Source organism: Alexandromys fortis, unplaced genomic scaffold (genome assembly GCF_014885135.2).
Source record: "Alexandromys fortis isolate MF-2015 unplaced genomic scaffold, M_Fortis_MF-2015_v1.1 scaffold_26, whole genome shotgun sequence".
NCBI classification, from domain to species: Eukaryota; Metazoa; Chordata; class Mammalia; order Rodentia; family Cricetidae; genus Alexandromys; species Alexandromys fortis.
In genome coordinates this window covers 779,351-794,490 of record NW_026067894.1, presented here as the reverse complement: position 1 = coordinate 794,490, position 15,140 = coordinate 779,351, and the positions used below count along the sequence as shown (strand labels likewise).

The following is a 15,140-nucleotide window of genomic DNA, read 5'->3' as shown; positions in this document are numbered from 1 at the left end:
AAAAAAAAAAAAAAAAAAAAAAAAAACCCTAACTGAGGATGGATGCTTTCTACTTGGTCTTGTCCTTTACCAAACCCTGACCACAACACACCCCTTTTACCTTGACTTCTCAGAGGGCGGGGGAAGGGTCTCTGCTCTGGAGAGCTAGTTTCACCTGCTTCACGCGACCCAGTGCAGCGGAGGCGGAGGCACAGCCCCCTAAAGTTATCTAGAGCTCCTGCCCTACCCACTACAAGGTCGGAGCCCTCTGGTTTCCAGCGAGGAGTACAGGGTCATTTCACTTGGGCGGATGAGGTTGGAGATTTTTCTCCACCTTTTTCTTGCTCTCCATGGGATGTTGACTTAACCCTATCTCCCCTCACCTACTTTGGTCAGCGTCTTCTTGGAGTGTAACGGTGCTCAGGGAGGGCAAGGTAGAGAGGAGGAGTAGAGGACTCCACTATGAACTTAAAGTCATCAATAAGAGGCTAAAGAACCCACTCCCAAGAAGAGTTCCCTGGGATCTGGGCATGCAGGTTTGGCATGCAAGAGGGTCTGAGTTCAACCCCCAGCATTGTGTGTGGTGGTGTTCTGTGTAATCCCAGCACTCAAAATGGTAGAGGCGGGAAGCTCAACACGCTAAGATCCTCCTCCTCTACATACCAAGTTTGAAAAAAAAGAAGTCAGCGATCAGCTAGGCATCTCCCAATACACAGTGGGTAAGGATGTAGGCTCGGGGCGGGGTCAGACAGACCTGGGTCTCAATACTGGCTATTCTTTTCTTTTTTAATTTATTGTGTACACTATAGTCTGCCCACATGCATGCCCGCAGGCCAGAAGAGGGCACCAGATCTCATTACAGATGGTTGTAAGCCACTATCTGGTTGCTGAGAATTGAATTCAGGACCGTTAGACAAGTAGGCAGTGCGCTTAACCACTGAGCCATCTCTCCAGCCCTCTTTCTTTTTTTTAAGATTTATTCATTTTTACTTTTTATGTGTATGAGTGCTTCGCCTGCGTGTATGTAACTGTGTGCACCCTGTACACGCCTAGCGCCCATGAAATCTGAAACTGGAGTGACACACGGTGTGAGCCACCCTGTGAACGCTAGGGACCGAGTCTAGCTCCTCTGCAAGAGCAACAAAGACTCTTAACCACTGAGCCATCTCTCCAGCCCCTGGCTGTTCTTGTTAATGAAGTCCCTAGAACCTCAGTGTCACCTAAAGGGTGCGTGTGGAGGGGAAACCGCACAGATGGGACAGTGCTCATGTGTAGGGGCACAAGCCTTGTGTAGCAGCCATGGTAGGGGCTTCACAGGGTCCTGACAGACGGTAAGTGAAGCCACGCACGTGAGCAGGAAGCGTACCGGTTATTAACCCCATGGGCATCATCTTCATACCCACCCTACATACACCTCTGAATAGCGCCCAATTGGCAATTTCAAGGTGCTCACACAAATGGTCGGTACACTGGGAGATAGGAAGCAGCTCTACGTTTTCCACAGACTTGGCAAAGTTGCGTGCCTGGCACGGAGCATGGATCCCCCCCCTCCACCCCCACCCCTCCAACCTCTTATGGAGGCTGCCTTGGCTTCGGCTGTTTCCTTGGCCTTACTGAGAACTCTCTCCGGGTAGGCGTCTGGACTCTGGGAAGATTCCACTGGGGAGGCGGCTGCTAGAGACCCAGAGGCTGGTCATTCCAGCAGACAGGGGTCAGTGGTGAGGAGTGGCCATGCTGGAGGGGCCATCCAGAAAGGATAACTAGCTTCCAAGATTGACTTCTGTCTCCCAGGCATGGGAGACAGTCATGTGTCCCCAATTTTCAGAGGTGGGACAGGTTCAGAGAGGGGCAGAGGAGGTCTCAGAATCCCTGAGGGGGAGTCCAGGTTTGGAGGTTCCTTTGCAACCCCTCCAGGATGTCCTTCACTCCTACAAAATCCCCGCCTCTCCCCAGTACTTGGAAAGCTCCAAAGAGGGGTGTCTTACCTCTTAGGAGCAGAACCCTGCTAACCCCATCTTTAGGCAGCTGTCTGGGGTCCCTCAGAGCCTCTGGGAGGCATAGGACTCCCATTGTTCCAGCCCCCTCTTGTACCCGACTGGCCAAACCGGTTCTGGGGAAGGGGGGCGGGGAGCAGGCACGTCGAGACAGCCGCCTGCCTCTGCGAGGCTCCCTCACCCTCGCTTCCCCCCTCCCTGCCCCACACAATACCCAGGAGCTTGCATTGTCCAGCATTGGAGCCATGCTGGCATGGTCCTTTGAGGACTTGGCTACAACCCCATTGCCCCCAGGGTGGCCTGGAGCCCTGGACTGTACCAGCCGCTGGACGGAGGAGCTCCCTGGCTGAGGTAGGGCCCTGGGTCAACAGCCCAACCTCCTCTTGCTGTGTCCCGAGGGAGTCCTTTGTGCTGTGCCGCCTGCCCGCTGCTTCTGGCTTCAACCCGTTCTTGGCCTCCTGGGGCTCTGCTTGACTTGGAACCCCCTTTCCAGACAAGACTGCCATCTAGATTTTGTCCCTTAAGGAGAAAGGGAGTCTGGCAGGTCTGTTCTCTGAGCAGGGAGTCAAGGGGTACTAAGAAGGGAAGGAAAAGCTGGGTACCGCGGGGCCAGAGGTGCTGTCCCGGACAACGGCAATGCTTTGGGATGCTCTGACACCTTGCTAGATAGACCTGTTGCCCTCTCTAACTAATAGTGCCTCTGCACAGACCACTCCCTGGCCTCTGCCAATCCTTCTTAGCCTGCAGAGACACCTTTGACACAGGCTTCATAGAGGAGAGTTCTGGGGGACCTCAGGGTCACTTGACGCACAAGGATACCAAGGCCCAAGGAAGGGCTTATAATTTGCCTAGAGCCTCACAGGACTGGCCAGTGTCAACACAGGACCTTGAACCTGGTTTCCAGAGTGACCCTTGTCTTGTGAGCACTCCTCTGTCTTGGGGTCACATCTAGAGCCAGCCACCTGAAGCCAGTCCTTCCTGACCTTTTATTTTAATGGAAAAGTGCTACACAGTCTTAAACCCGGCTTGGACCCAAATTACCAACATCAAGGCTAGGTGGGCTGTTGCCTGAAAAGCTACTTGAATGGTGTCTCGGCTTGATGGGCCATTGCCACAGCCGCTGGGTCAGGGGCACAGTGGGGCTGGCCCACTCCCACACTTCCTGCCACCCATTTTATAATTTTTTTTTAATTTAGTATTCCAGAAAGCCCTGCACATTCCCTTAGCACCCTGGCCTTCTCCTCTGAGGTCTTAACTGAAGTTGCTCCGGCCTTAAGTTCCAGTGTTTTGGTGATTTACCTTATAAATCACAGGAGAGGGGCTCATTTCCTGTTCTCCAGGGGCTTCTAGGGCAGGGTGTGTTCTTATGCCTAAGAGAGACCCGTGTGGTGAACAGAGGCTAGCTGTGTCCCCTCCCACTTGTTACTACCACTGGCTGCTGGCCCAAGCCATTCCCTGCACCCCTAAGACTGAGAAAATGACCCCACTGGGGGACTGGCTATTGATGACAAGCCTCCCACCATGCCCTGTGCCCGAGGCACCTCCTGTGCTCTGCCATTAATTCCTGTATTAGCAGTGAGGAAGTTGGTGCTAGCTCTCCTACAGTGCTGGCTGAGGAAACCGAGGTTCACAGTGGCTTACCCAGCTGAGCACGGTAGTCTTGAAGGGCTAAATCGGGGAGTGAGTGAGGTACAGCTGTTGTTTTTGTTTGGGGGAGGGCCTCTGAGGACCAGCCAGTCTTCACCTCAGGCCTCCTAAGGCAGGGGTACGGGGAGAAGCAGGTGAGATACAAAGCAGGAGACTCAACCGTCTTCTACTAGGCCTACCCAGATGCTGTCTCTGGTTCAGGCTGGAGATTACTGCCCCATCTTTGTACTGGGCCCTTGCGGGTTTTAGCCTTGCAACCTTGAGCTGAGACCGACACCAGGAAGCCTTCCTGATGTACTCAGATTGGGCTGGGCCCAGCCCCCTACTGTGTTAGTGCCTGTGGCTTGTTTCTTGCCAACTCAGATTATAACCGCTTTTGTTTTTTGGCTCTCCCACCAGACTGGCAACCCCACTGGGCATGAGCTATTATTTGTTCATCTGTCTTCCTGTTTTTTGTTTGTTTGTATTTTTCCTGGATTTCTCATCGGCCTGGGCATCTGGTCACATCGGAAATCCTCGGTGTCTCAGGCTCTGGGCCTCAAGCGACTCAGCCTCTGTGGTTTCTCTTCTTCAGTCTCCGAGAGTCGCTTCCCGAGCTGTTGTCTCCAAGGCCGCTATTTCTCTGGGTCTCCCTCTCGTTTCTGTCAGACTGGGCACTGCTCCTTTGGCCCAAGGGGCCTCTGCAAGGGTCCTTGCTGCCCAGACTGCCCGCAATGCAGCCAGGCAAGTGTAGGCCCCCGCCCAGCCCCAGCCCGCTGCCTGCTCCCTCCCTCTCCTCGCCTCACCACAGGGTTTGATGAATCAAACCCTTTGTCTGGGTGGGATCTCCCCCAGCCAGCTGGGCAGAGAGAGGGCTTCCCCTGCCGGAGCAGGCGGGCAGCATCAGCAGCAGGCTTCGGTCTCTGCTGAAGAGGTGAGGGGCGAGAAGGAGGCCACAGAGGGCTCTGGGGTAGAGGCGGAAGGGGCTTGGACCTCTGGGCTCATCATTCTGTCCTGGGGTACTGGCAGACTGCCTGGGGATGGCATCCTGCCCAGAAACGGCCCATTCTGCCTGGTTTGATCTAGTGTCTGGGAGCTGGGACGGGGATAAGCCCCTCTGTCATCCCAAACTGGGGATTGGGCATCTCCTTGCTCTTCCCTGGGAGGGACTAATCTGGGTGGTGGCCTGCCTGCCAGTCTGTGACCCTCCCAGCCAGCCTGGCAAGGGTGTAGGCATCACTCAGCATGAAGGCCTCAAGTCTGGGTATGGAAGGGGGTGGATAACTTCAGAACAAGGACATTGGGCCCGTATGTATCTGCATCCTGGTTTGTGTGTGTGTGTGTCTGCCTGGAGCCGTGTGAGGAAGCTTGTGTGTGTGTGTGTGTGTGCACGCGCGTGTGTGTGTCACTGAAAATTTCTAAGCCTATGTTACAAATCAAAACAAAAAAAAAGTATGTGTCTATCCGCATTTGAGATGTCTCAAGTTATCTATGAAAGTATGTGTGCCGGAAGAGAATGTGTGGCTGTGTGTTGGAACATGAATTTGTGTGACAACATATGTTATCTATATGTCTGGTCACATGTCAATGTGTATTAGAAATTGTACAAGGTGACTGACAACGCAGATGTGGAAGTCGTGATGCCTGTGTGGAAATCCTGGCTCTAGTAGTCGGTAGATAACCACTGCGCCTCACTCTCCTCTTCTATCAAATGGGGGTAACGGCATCGATGCTGAAGGCTGGTGGAGATTAACTGAGGGGCTACACGGGTGTTGCTCATTTACTAAGTACTGACTAACACTGACGATTACTAAAAGGGCATGTGTGTGTGTTTGTGTAGCTGCGTACACATGTGCCTGCCAGAGGGGTTGCCCGGGCCCCCAGGACATGATGGCTCACCAGCACTGCCTGTTGTACTATATCTGGATCTCATCCCTTCTCCCCTCCAGGCTCAGGAGGGTGGCAGAGCAAAGGAGGAATGGACTGTGGGCCACCCGCAACCCTCCAGCCTCACCTGGCTGGATCACCTGGCACTGCCCGCCGCCCGGTAGCCGTGTGCCAGCAGGAAAGCCTGTCTTTCGTGGAACTGCCCTCTCTGCAGCCCCCAAGCCCAGTGTGTGTGGATCTTTTCCCCATTGCGCCTGAGGAGCTACAAGCTCCTGGTAGTCGTTGGTCCCTGGCGACCCCTGCCCCTCTCCAAGGACTGTCATGGCCACCTTCCCCAGGAAGCCCAGATTCCCATATCTCCAGCAGTGGAGGAATGAGACCCAGCAGGGCTGGCAGCTGGCCCCACTGTCCTGGTGCCCAGCCCCCAACTCTGGTGGGACCCTGGAGCTCCCAACACATGCAGCCCCAGCGCAGGGCCAGCCATGGTGGCTCAGAGAAGAAGTCAGCCTGTGAGTCACCCTGGTGGGGGGGTGGGTCTTTGGGGGCAGCTAGGGGAGGGACTGGGAGGCTCTTTTTGAACTCTCTAAACTGCAGAATGTCCCAAAAGACAGGACAAGTTTTACCGACAAGGGAAAGATGGCTCATAGGGTCCAAATGACTTGCCAACATTACATAACCAGTTTGGCGGCCGCTGTTCCAGTTCCCTTGCTCTCTGTGGTCAGGACCTCTGATATCCTGTTGCCCTGGGGCATCTCATTTTGATGCTCAGGGTCATGCCACCACAACAAGAAGGAAGACGGGACAGACTACAGTGGAGGGCAGCTGTTATTTTACCCCACCCCTAGGGCGCAAGATCCAGGTATATCATAATGAAGAGGCCACTGGTGGCACCGAGACCCCCATGGGTCTTCTGGAGACTGGCCAGGCTGCACATGAGCAGGCTCTATGTGCGGAAGAGCCCAGGCCACAGGAACTTTCCAGAAGCACCAGAGTGGGCCTTGAGGCTCAGGAGCGAAGGCGCTTCTCAGCCTCTGAACTGATGACGAGGCTTCACTCATCTCTGCGCCTGGGTCGCACGGCCACCAGGGCCCTGACCTCGGGGTCAGGTGCTGGAATCACCCGAGAAGGTACTCAGCTATTTTCCTATTTTTCCGGGCACTGAGGGCAGCCTGAGCCAGGCGTGCAGGGCGCAGCCTACCTACCCGTGTTAACATCGGGTGATCAGCCCCACGCACGTCGTTCTCTAGATCGCCCACTCCCAGCTCTTGCTTTCTCTAGGGAAACTGCCTGTGAGGGAATGCCGAAGAGCGGAGATGAGGGTGGACAGTGTGTCGCTGCCAGCACCTGCTGACCCAAATGAGGTCCACGGTGGTCTACTGGAGCCCAGGTACCTACCTCTCTCTTGGGGTTCGGGTTGGGGAGGGATGCAAAGAGGTCCTGACACTCTTTCCTAGGCTGGACACGCATGAAAAACCCTCTCAGGATTCCAGCAGCGCCACCGAGCGGCGCCAGTCCCGCTTCCTCCTTAACTGTATGTGCAGAGTTGCTGCGAAGGCGGGGGTGGACGTGGGGGGCGGGAAGGGGAGATGGGGCCGGGGCTTTGGAATCTGGGGAGCCTGCTTTTGGGAAACTGAGGTGGGTTGGCATGCAGCTGGTGCCCAGTTAGTGTTTCTAGCTTGGGTAAATGAGATCCTGAGATCCCGTCTCCCGTCCCGCCCAGCTGTCCTCTACCAGGAGTACAGCGACGTGGCCAGCGCGCGCGAGTTGCGGCGGCAGCAGCGCGAGGAGGAGGGCCCTGGGGACGGGGCGGAGGGCGCGGAGGAGGGGCCCGGGCCACCGCGCGCCAACCTTTCCCCGAGCAGCTCCTTTCGCGCGCAGCGCTCTGCCCGAGGCTCCACCTTCTCGCTGTGGCAGGACATCCCCGACGTGCGCGGCAGCGGCGTCCTGGCCACGCTGAGCCTGCGCGACTGCAAACTGCAGGAGGTGAGGGGCGGGGCTAGAGGCAGGAGATGAGGACCCACAGGGAATTAGGGACTGTCCACGTGGAGAAGGGGAGGGAGGACCTGGGAAAAGACTCGAGAGCCCGGCCTGGAAGCCAGGAAAAGGGGTGGGCGGAGTAGAGCCTCGTATGGGGCGAGGCCAGAAGCAGGTGATGGGGACCTTAGGGAGATGAAGGGCTGTCTACTAGCAGTGGAAAGTGGGGGGGGGGGCATCTGTGCAGCCAGGAGAAGAGCCCGGAGGGTCTAAAACAGGGAGAAGCCTATGTCAGGAGCGGGACCAGAAGTAGTTGATCAGGAGACTCAGCTGGACCCAGGGACTGTCAAAGCGAAGGGTGGGGGAGAAGACGTGGGAAGGTAAGGCTCCTAGAAGTCAGCGGGGAAGCCAGGAGTGGGATCGGAGGGGCGGAGCCTAGGACGGGGCCAAGGTCAGGTGCTGGGGACCTAGTTTGGGGGTGAGGCGTGTCAACGCAGAGAGAGGGTGGGACCAGGGTCCTCGGAAGCCTTGCGGGAAGCCAGGCCATTGGAGAGCGCCCTCCCCGGTTGGGGGCGTGGCCAAGGGCAGGTGCTGGGCGTAGCCGAGAGCCATGGGCAGCGCTTGATCTTGGGAAAGACTTCAAGTAGCGGAGCTTGTCAGCTGGCAGCTTTGGGCGCGCCCAGACCCCACCTGGCGCCAGATTATCCGTAGGGCTGGGAAGGGGCAGGGCAGTGGTGTCTATTGAGGTCTCATCCTGTTGGGAGAGTTGAGACCCTGATCCTTGGCGGCATGACTTTGCTCCCGGCCTCCACCCTCCCTTAGGCCAAATTTGAGCTGATCACCTCGGAGGCCTCCTACATCCATAGCCTGTCGGTGGCTGTGGGCCACTTCTTAGGCTCCGCGGAGCTGAGCGAGTGTCTGGGGACTCAGGACAAGCAGTGGCTATTTTCCAAACTGCCCGAGGTCAAGAGCACCAGTGAGAGGTGAGCGAGTGGCCCGGCCTGGCTAAGGGTGGGCACAGAGGTCTGTAGTGGCGCTGTCCTTGACCTTGGCTCACCTGGCAGGTTTCTCCACGACCTGGAACAGCGTCTAGAGGCCGACGTGCTGCGCTTCAGCGTGTGCGACGTCGTTCTGCAGCACTGCCCTGCCTTCCGCCGGGTCTACCTGCCCTACGTCACCAACCAGGCCTATCAGGAGCGCACCTACCAGCGCCTCCTGTAGGAGGGGCTCTGCGGTGGGGGGGCTTGGGTGGGTGTAGGTGCAGAGGATCGGGTGGGGCAGGTCCATCTGTGAGGCATGGGGCAGATGTGCAGAGAGCCACCTGTGACAGCACCTTCCTGCCCCCTGTCCAGCCTAGAGAACCCCAAGTTTCCCGGCATCCTGGCCCGCCTAGAAGAGTCTCCCGTGTGCCAGCGGCTGCCTCTCACCTCCTTCCTCATCCTACCCTTCCAGAGGGTCACCCGCCTCAAGATGCTGGTAGAGGTAGCTCACTTCAGGAAGGGCAGGGAGGGAGAGGCTGGCCTGCCCCCCGTGGTTATGTTTTCGTTGTTATATCACGTTTGTCTTCCTTTTTATCATATATTAATTATGCATAATAGGGTCCATTGTGACATTTCCATACACGCATACCCATCTCCCTCTTCCCTTGTGTCCCTTCCCACTGGTCTTCTTCCTCTTCCCGGGTGACCCCTCCTTCTACTCTCATGTCTGTTTTGTGTGTGACCCAGTGAGTTTCAACAGGGCGTCTCAATGTAAGTGAGAACATGGATGCCTTACTAGTGACCACCGTACCCAAGAATGTCTCTCTCTCTCTCTCTCTCTCTCTCTCTCTCTCTCTCTCTCTCGCCCATCAGAACATTTTGAAGCGGACAGCACCAGGCTCCCAAGATGAGGACATGGCCACCAAGGCTTTCAGTGCACTCAAGGAGGTGAGCTCAGGGACTGGAGCTGTGGGCTCCTGAGGCCTCCCCTTCTCCTGGTGGGAGCCCAAATAACTCCCCACCGATCCCATCCCCAGCTGGTGCAGGAATGCAATGCCAGCGTGCAGTCCATGAAGAGGACTGAGGAACTCATTCACCTGAGTAAGAAGATCCACTTCGAGGGCAAGGTAAGGGAAAGCCCTTGCTGGGCTGGAGAGATGGCTCAGGGCTTAGAGCACTGGCTACTTTCCCAGAGGTCCTGAGTTCAATTCCCAGCACCCACATGGTGGCTCACAACCATCTATAATAGGATCTGATGCCCTCTTCTAACATGCTGGTATACATGCAGAGCCTCCATTCATAGAATATAAATACATTATAAAAAAAAATTTAAAAGAGGAAAGCTCTTGCTTCCTCCTTCCTCTGGGGCCAGTGGGCTGGTAGTCACTGCCCATGATCTCCCTGGTCTGGACTCACCCAGCACCGCTGCCTCACCTGCACTCCCTAATTGTCTCTTTCTCCAGATCTTTCCACTGATCTCACAGGCCCGCTGGCTGGTGAGGCACGGGGAGCTGGTGGAATTGGCCCCCCTGCCGGCTGCACCACCTGCCAAGCTGAAGCTGTCCAGCAAAGCCGTGTACCTTCACCTCTTCAATGACTGCCTGCTTCTGTCCCGGAGGAAAGAGTGGGTGCTGGGAATATTTTTTTTAATTAATATTTGTTTTATGCGCATGGGTGTTTTGCCCACATGTATGTCTGTCTGTGCACTACCATGTGCGTTCAATCCCCAAAGGAGGGTATCAGATCCCCTGGAACTGGAGCTAGGGACAGTTGTAAGCTGCCTTGTGGGTGCTGGCTTCTGAACTCATCCCCTCGGAGGAGCAACAGGTGCTCTTAACCCCTGAACCACCTCTCCAGCCCTTAGGATGGGCTTTGAAGAGTAAGAGTTTTGCGTTGAGAAGTGGTTTGGAAAAGACAGAAAAACTGTGGCAGAACAGAGTGTGACTGGGGCATGGAGAAGCCAGGCAGTGGACCAGAGGAGAAAGAGCAGAAAGCCAGGATGGTGGCACATGCCTTTAGTCCTGGCACTCAGGAGGCAGAGACAGAGATGGAGGGCAGCCTGTACATAGCAAGTTCCAGGCCACAAGGGCTCTATAGTGAGGGCCTGTCTCTGAATAAATAAACGAACAAATCAAAGAACAGGGCAAGAAAAGGGAGCGGAGATTTTGAAGTCGCCGTGGAGGCTGGGCTTGTTCTGAGGGCAGGAGTGGGGTGTGCAGAGGAGCCGCATTCTGCTTCTGGCGGATTTGAAGGGTGGAGGGGTGGGAGGGACCAGAAACTCTTTTCCAGGTGAGCACAGATGGCCTAGAGGTGGCAGGTGCTTCAGGATGGGCAGATGCAGGAACGGGATGGCAGAGGAGGGACCTGCTCCCTCTAGTATGGGGGGAGGGGGACATGATGGTGGGGACTCATGCACAGCGCAGTGTTGCTGGAGGGGAGCTGGGCCCTGTTTCTGTGCTAGGGTAACAAGTCCAGGATCCTGCCCTGCCTCCCAGCCTCTTTCCTTGCAAGGCCAGCAGCACCTGGTTCTGACTTCAGAATGGAGAAGCAGCTTCTGCTGGCTTGGTGCAAATCACATGGGAGTCCATTTGGAGGCAGGGAAGGGTGCAAAAACAAGTATACCTGGGCTGGGGGCCTGGCTTCTGTTATCTTCTGCCAGCAGAAACCCAGGCAGTTGCACTCACAGCAATCCTGTCTTAGCACCCTGAGCTCTGTTTAGATACCCTGATGGGAACCTTACTGGTTGTTGAGAGAGGGCGCCCAGTGAAGCCAGGCCTGGAGAAGCAAATGATCTTTCCTCCTCTTCCCTTCAGCTCACCTGGTCCTGGCATGGCTCTGAGGGTAGGACCCAGGCTCTGTTGACCCTCCCTGCCCTGTTGTCTGTCCTCCAGGCTCGGGAAGTTTGCTGTTTTCGTCCATGCCAATATGGCTGAGCTGCAGGTTCGAGACCTGAGCCTGAAGCTGCAGGGCATCCCAGGTCACGTGTTCCTGCTCCGGCTGCTGCATGGGCAACGTGCCAGGCACCAGCTGCTGCTGAGAGCGCGTACTGAGTAAGCACTCCAAACCCCGAGCAAGGGTCATGCTGAACCCCTGGGGCAGAGAGCGAGTCTGGATGGCGGGAGCAGTCCTAAATTATGGCAGGTGGCATCTGCCACTGTGCCCCTCTATCAGGGAGGTAGCATGAGGCTGGAGTGGCCAGAGCTGGCATGCAGAAGCAGTGGGGTAGGAACATAGGCCTGGAGACTTGCGTGTAGCCCAGGATATCTGGACCTAACCCTAGCTCTGCCAGCTCAGGTTCCCAACCCCGCTCTGAGTCACTGTACTTTGCCTGTTATGACCACACCTCCCCCTCTGTAGAAGTGAGAAGCAACGATGGATCTCAGCCTTGCGCCCATCCAGCCCCCAGGAGGACAAGGAGGTCACCTGTGATGGAGAAGGTAGGACCCAGAACTCTCTGGGGTGGCTCTGAAGGCCACTGGGGGCTGGGTGGGGTACACCCCATATGAACAGACAACCCATTTTGCAGACTATGAAAGAGAGATTCAGAGAGGCCGAGGGCCTCTTCTGGGTCCTCCCAGCTAGACAGAGCTGGATCTGGAGCCCACTGCTGCCTGTCTGTGTGTCTGTCTGCATCGGTTGTGAAGCAGATAGGCCTGGTGTGTACAGGGTGTGGGATGCAGGGTGAAAATGACGGGGTTAGCAGGGTGAAGGATGTTCAGCTCCCTTGGGTGTGATGTGAGGCTGGCAAGGCAGACTCCATCTAGTGGGAGAGGATCTTGGTGGTGGGTAGGAGGTAGCCATGGACAGTGTTTGAACAGAGGCACGGGGTTGGATTATAGGTCTATGGAGCGGGGGGGGGGGGGGGGGGGGGAGACCTACTCCCAACAAGTACTTGCTGTGGGTGAGGCCAGGGACTGGACTCTGTAATTTCACTCATTTTGTTTAATCCCAGTAGTGATCCTGTTAGCTAGATTCACCATCTTCAGTTTTTTTTTTTTTTTTACACCTCTGAAAACTGAAGTTCAGAAAAGTTAAATAATTTACCCAAGGTCACATAGTCAGCAGCTGAGCTGGGAATGGGGCCAAGTCTGGTCCCTCTCTCTCCCTCCCTCCCTTCCTCCCTCCCTTCCTTCTTTCTTCCCTTTTTGAGAAAGAGTCTTGCTGTGTAGCCCAGGCTGGCCTTGAATTCCTACCTCAGTTTCCCCGTGTACTGGTATTACAAGGATGAGCCGCCACACCCAGCTCAAAATTGTTTGCGACGCTCAAGCCCATCTACTCTGTCACAAAGAATGAAGCAGGGCAGATTCTCTGACTTGGGCTCAGAGTCCCACTAAGGCTGGGGACAAGCCCCCTACTCCAAACAGAGGCCACTGGGAAATGGCCCTGGGGGGTGGAGAAAGGACCTCTGGGCAGAAGACTCTGAGACAAAAGGCACCAGTTGCTCAGAGACCATAGGAGCCCCATGTGGCTGGAGCTGCATGAACCTGAGTAGAAAGAGGGTGGGAAGAGGAGGTGAGCCCAAGTGGGCAGTGTCCGCGCGTGAAGTCTGTGGGTCCTGAAGAGGTCTTTAGATTTGAACTTTAGACACCCAGAGGACTGTCGAGGGGTACGTGGTGGGCATCTGGGGTTTGTATGGGAGTCTAGAGATCAACACAAGATGTTGCAGCAAGCTGGGGAGGTCAGCATCCGTGGCCGAGAGCCTCAGGTTGGGGAAACTCATGCCTAGGATGGGCAGAGGAGCAACTGTGGCTCCCTCCCCTGACCTGGGGTCTCCTGGACCCCCCTCTTGGCTCTCAGACCGCCCCCAGGTCCAGTGTGTGAGGACCTATAAGGCCCTGCAGCCGGATGAATTGACCTTGGAGAAGACAGACATCCTGGCAGTGAAGACCCGGACCAGTGATGGTGAGAGCCAGGCCTTCCCAACAGCCCTTTGGAGGGGCAGAAGGAGGGGCAAGTGACCAACCTATCACAGGGACAGGTTGTACAAATGGTGATCAGCCACAGTATTTGGGAATCCAGTTAGACCAAAGAAGGAACTTCCTGCTGGAGAATGGAGAGGGGGTGGGAAATAGCCTCCTCAGAGAGGTGGAGTCCTTCCCGGGGCTGGTGACGCTAGGGTAACATCACCTGGCCCCAGACTGGCGTCAGGCCCAGTCATTCCTTCCCAGGCCTGCCCAGCAGCTCTTCCGTGTCCCTGACACTGACTGCTGTGTCCCTAGGCTGGCTGGAGGGTGTGCGCCTGGCAGACGGTGAAAAGGGGTGGGTGCCGCAGGCCCATGTGGAGGAGATCAGCAGCCTCAGTGCTCGACTTCGTAACCTCCGAGAGATCAAGCGGGTGACCAGTGCCAGCAGCAAGCTGGAGGACCCGCCTGCCTGACGCTCCCCTGGGGCCTGACTGGGTCCCTTCCCTTGCTGTGGGCTTCTGTGTGTCTGGGGGCTTCTCTATAGGCGCTGGGTGGTAACAGCTCTGTAAATAAGCCCTGGCTGCCTCTGCTTGATGTCTGACCCCAGGGCCTTTGCACTGACTTCTCTGCCTGGGGAGCTCTGTCCCATCAGGAGGGTGTTGCCTGTTCTCACCGTCTCCTGTCTCCCGGTGCCCCGAGGGCAGAGGAGCCTGTGTCAACCTGCTACTTTTCCCTCCGAGTAGCAAAGTGTCAAAGCCAAGCAGGCTTGAATATTAAAATGACTCCATGAGTTTTTGTACTTGCCTCTTGCCGCTTGTGCTAAGAAAGCACCACCAGCTGGGGGCCTTGACCACTGCAGCTGGGAGGCTGGGGTCTAAAGTCAGCCTCCCAGGCTGAATGCCACCTGGAGGTCGCGCTGGGCCCCATCGGGGTCCCAGAAGAGAGTTGCTCTTTGCCTCTGTGTGTTTGGTGGTTGCAGTGAACTGCACCCACAGCCGGACCCCAGGCCCACTCCATGTCCTCTGCCTCCTGCTGGAGTCCACCTGGACCATTTTGCCATCGCAGTCTTGGCAAAACCATCTAACCACACACTCCTCCCATGTTTTTCTGTTTAAAGAAATTGCCATTGCAGTCTTGGCAAAACCATGTAACCCCACACTTCTCCCATGTTCTTCTGTTTAAAAACATTTTTTAAAGATTTATTTTATTTATCTATTTGGGGTTTTGTTTGTTTAGTTTTGATATAGGGCTTCTCTGTGTGACAGCCAGCCCTGTCTTGGAACTCGCTCTGTAGACCAGGCTGGCCTTGAACTCAGAGGTCTGCCTGCCTCTGCCTCCCAACTGCTGAGATTAAAGGCATGTGATTTATTTTATTTTATGTGTATAGATGTATTACCTGCATATAGGTATGTACACCATTTGCATGCAGTTCCTGGGAATGCCAGAAGAGAGCAACAGATCCCTTGAAACTGTTTTTAGGTTGTGAGACACCATGTGAGTGAGGGCTGGGGACCAAACCCAGGTCCCAGCCAGTGCTCTTAACCCCTGAGCCACCTCTCCAGCCCCCAACATACACTTTAAAGTATGAAACATTTTCCAGGTGGTAGTTGCACACACCTTTGATCCCAGCACTTGGGAGGCAGAGGCAGGGGGTCTCTGAGTTTGAGGCCAGCCTGGTCTACAGAGCGAGTTCCAGAATAGCCGGGGCTGCACAGAGAAACTGCCTCAAAAGAAAAAAATCAAAACACAAAAACAAAAACTTATGTGACATTCATAAGTCCTGGGAATAAGGACAT

The 15,140-nt window shown here is 55.7% G+C and overlaps 1 protein-coding gene across 2 annotated transcripts; it reads left to right on the top strand.

Moving 5' to 3' along the window:
* Positions 1-1,579: 1,579 nt before the first annotated feature.
* Arhgef19 (Rho guanine nucleotide exchange factor 19) lies at positions 1,580-14,717 on the top strand. 2 transcript variants are annotated; one of them, XM_050156234.1, is made up of 16 exons: positions 1,580-2,324; positions 5,549-5,995; positions 6,332-6,613; positions 6,765-6,873; positions 6,941-7,017; positions 7,207-7,469; positions 8,283-8,443; positions 8,525-8,677; positions 8,813-8,942; positions 9,314-9,388; positions 9,478-9,567; positions 9,904-10,064; positions 11,332-11,490; positions 11,798-11,877; positions 13,238-13,342; positions 13,660-14,717. In XM_050156234.1, the coding sequence occupies exons 2-16, from the start codon at positions 5,578-5,580 to the stop codon at positions 13,815-13,817; spliced, it is 2,421 nt and encodes an 806-aa protein (XP_050012191.1). In that variant the 5' UTR covers positions 1,580-2,324; positions 5,549-5,577; the 3' UTR covers positions 13,818-14,717. The 2 variants fall into 2 exon arrangements, with proteins under 2 accessions (XP_050012191.1, XP_050012200.1); XM_050156243.1 differs by lacking the exon at positions 1,580-2,324 and adding an exon at positions 2,396-4,533.
* The last annotated feature ends 423 nt before the right edge of the window (positions 14,718-15,140 follow it).

Bases quoted from the DNA above. Each gene is read 5' to 3' on its own strand.
- Arhgef19 (XM_050156234.1), top strand. From the start codon at position 5,578: ATGGACTGTGGGCCACCCGCAACCCTCCAGCCTCACCTGGCTGGATCA. The intron at 8,678-8,812 runs GTAGGAGGGGCT...CCCCCTGTCCAG, and splicing joins CGCACCTACCAGCGCCTCCT to CCTAGAGAACCCCAAGTTTC. The intron at 8,943-9,313 runs GTAGCTCACTTC...CTCGCCCATCAG, and splicing joins GCCTCAAGATGCTGGTAGAG to AACATTTTGAAGCGGACAGC.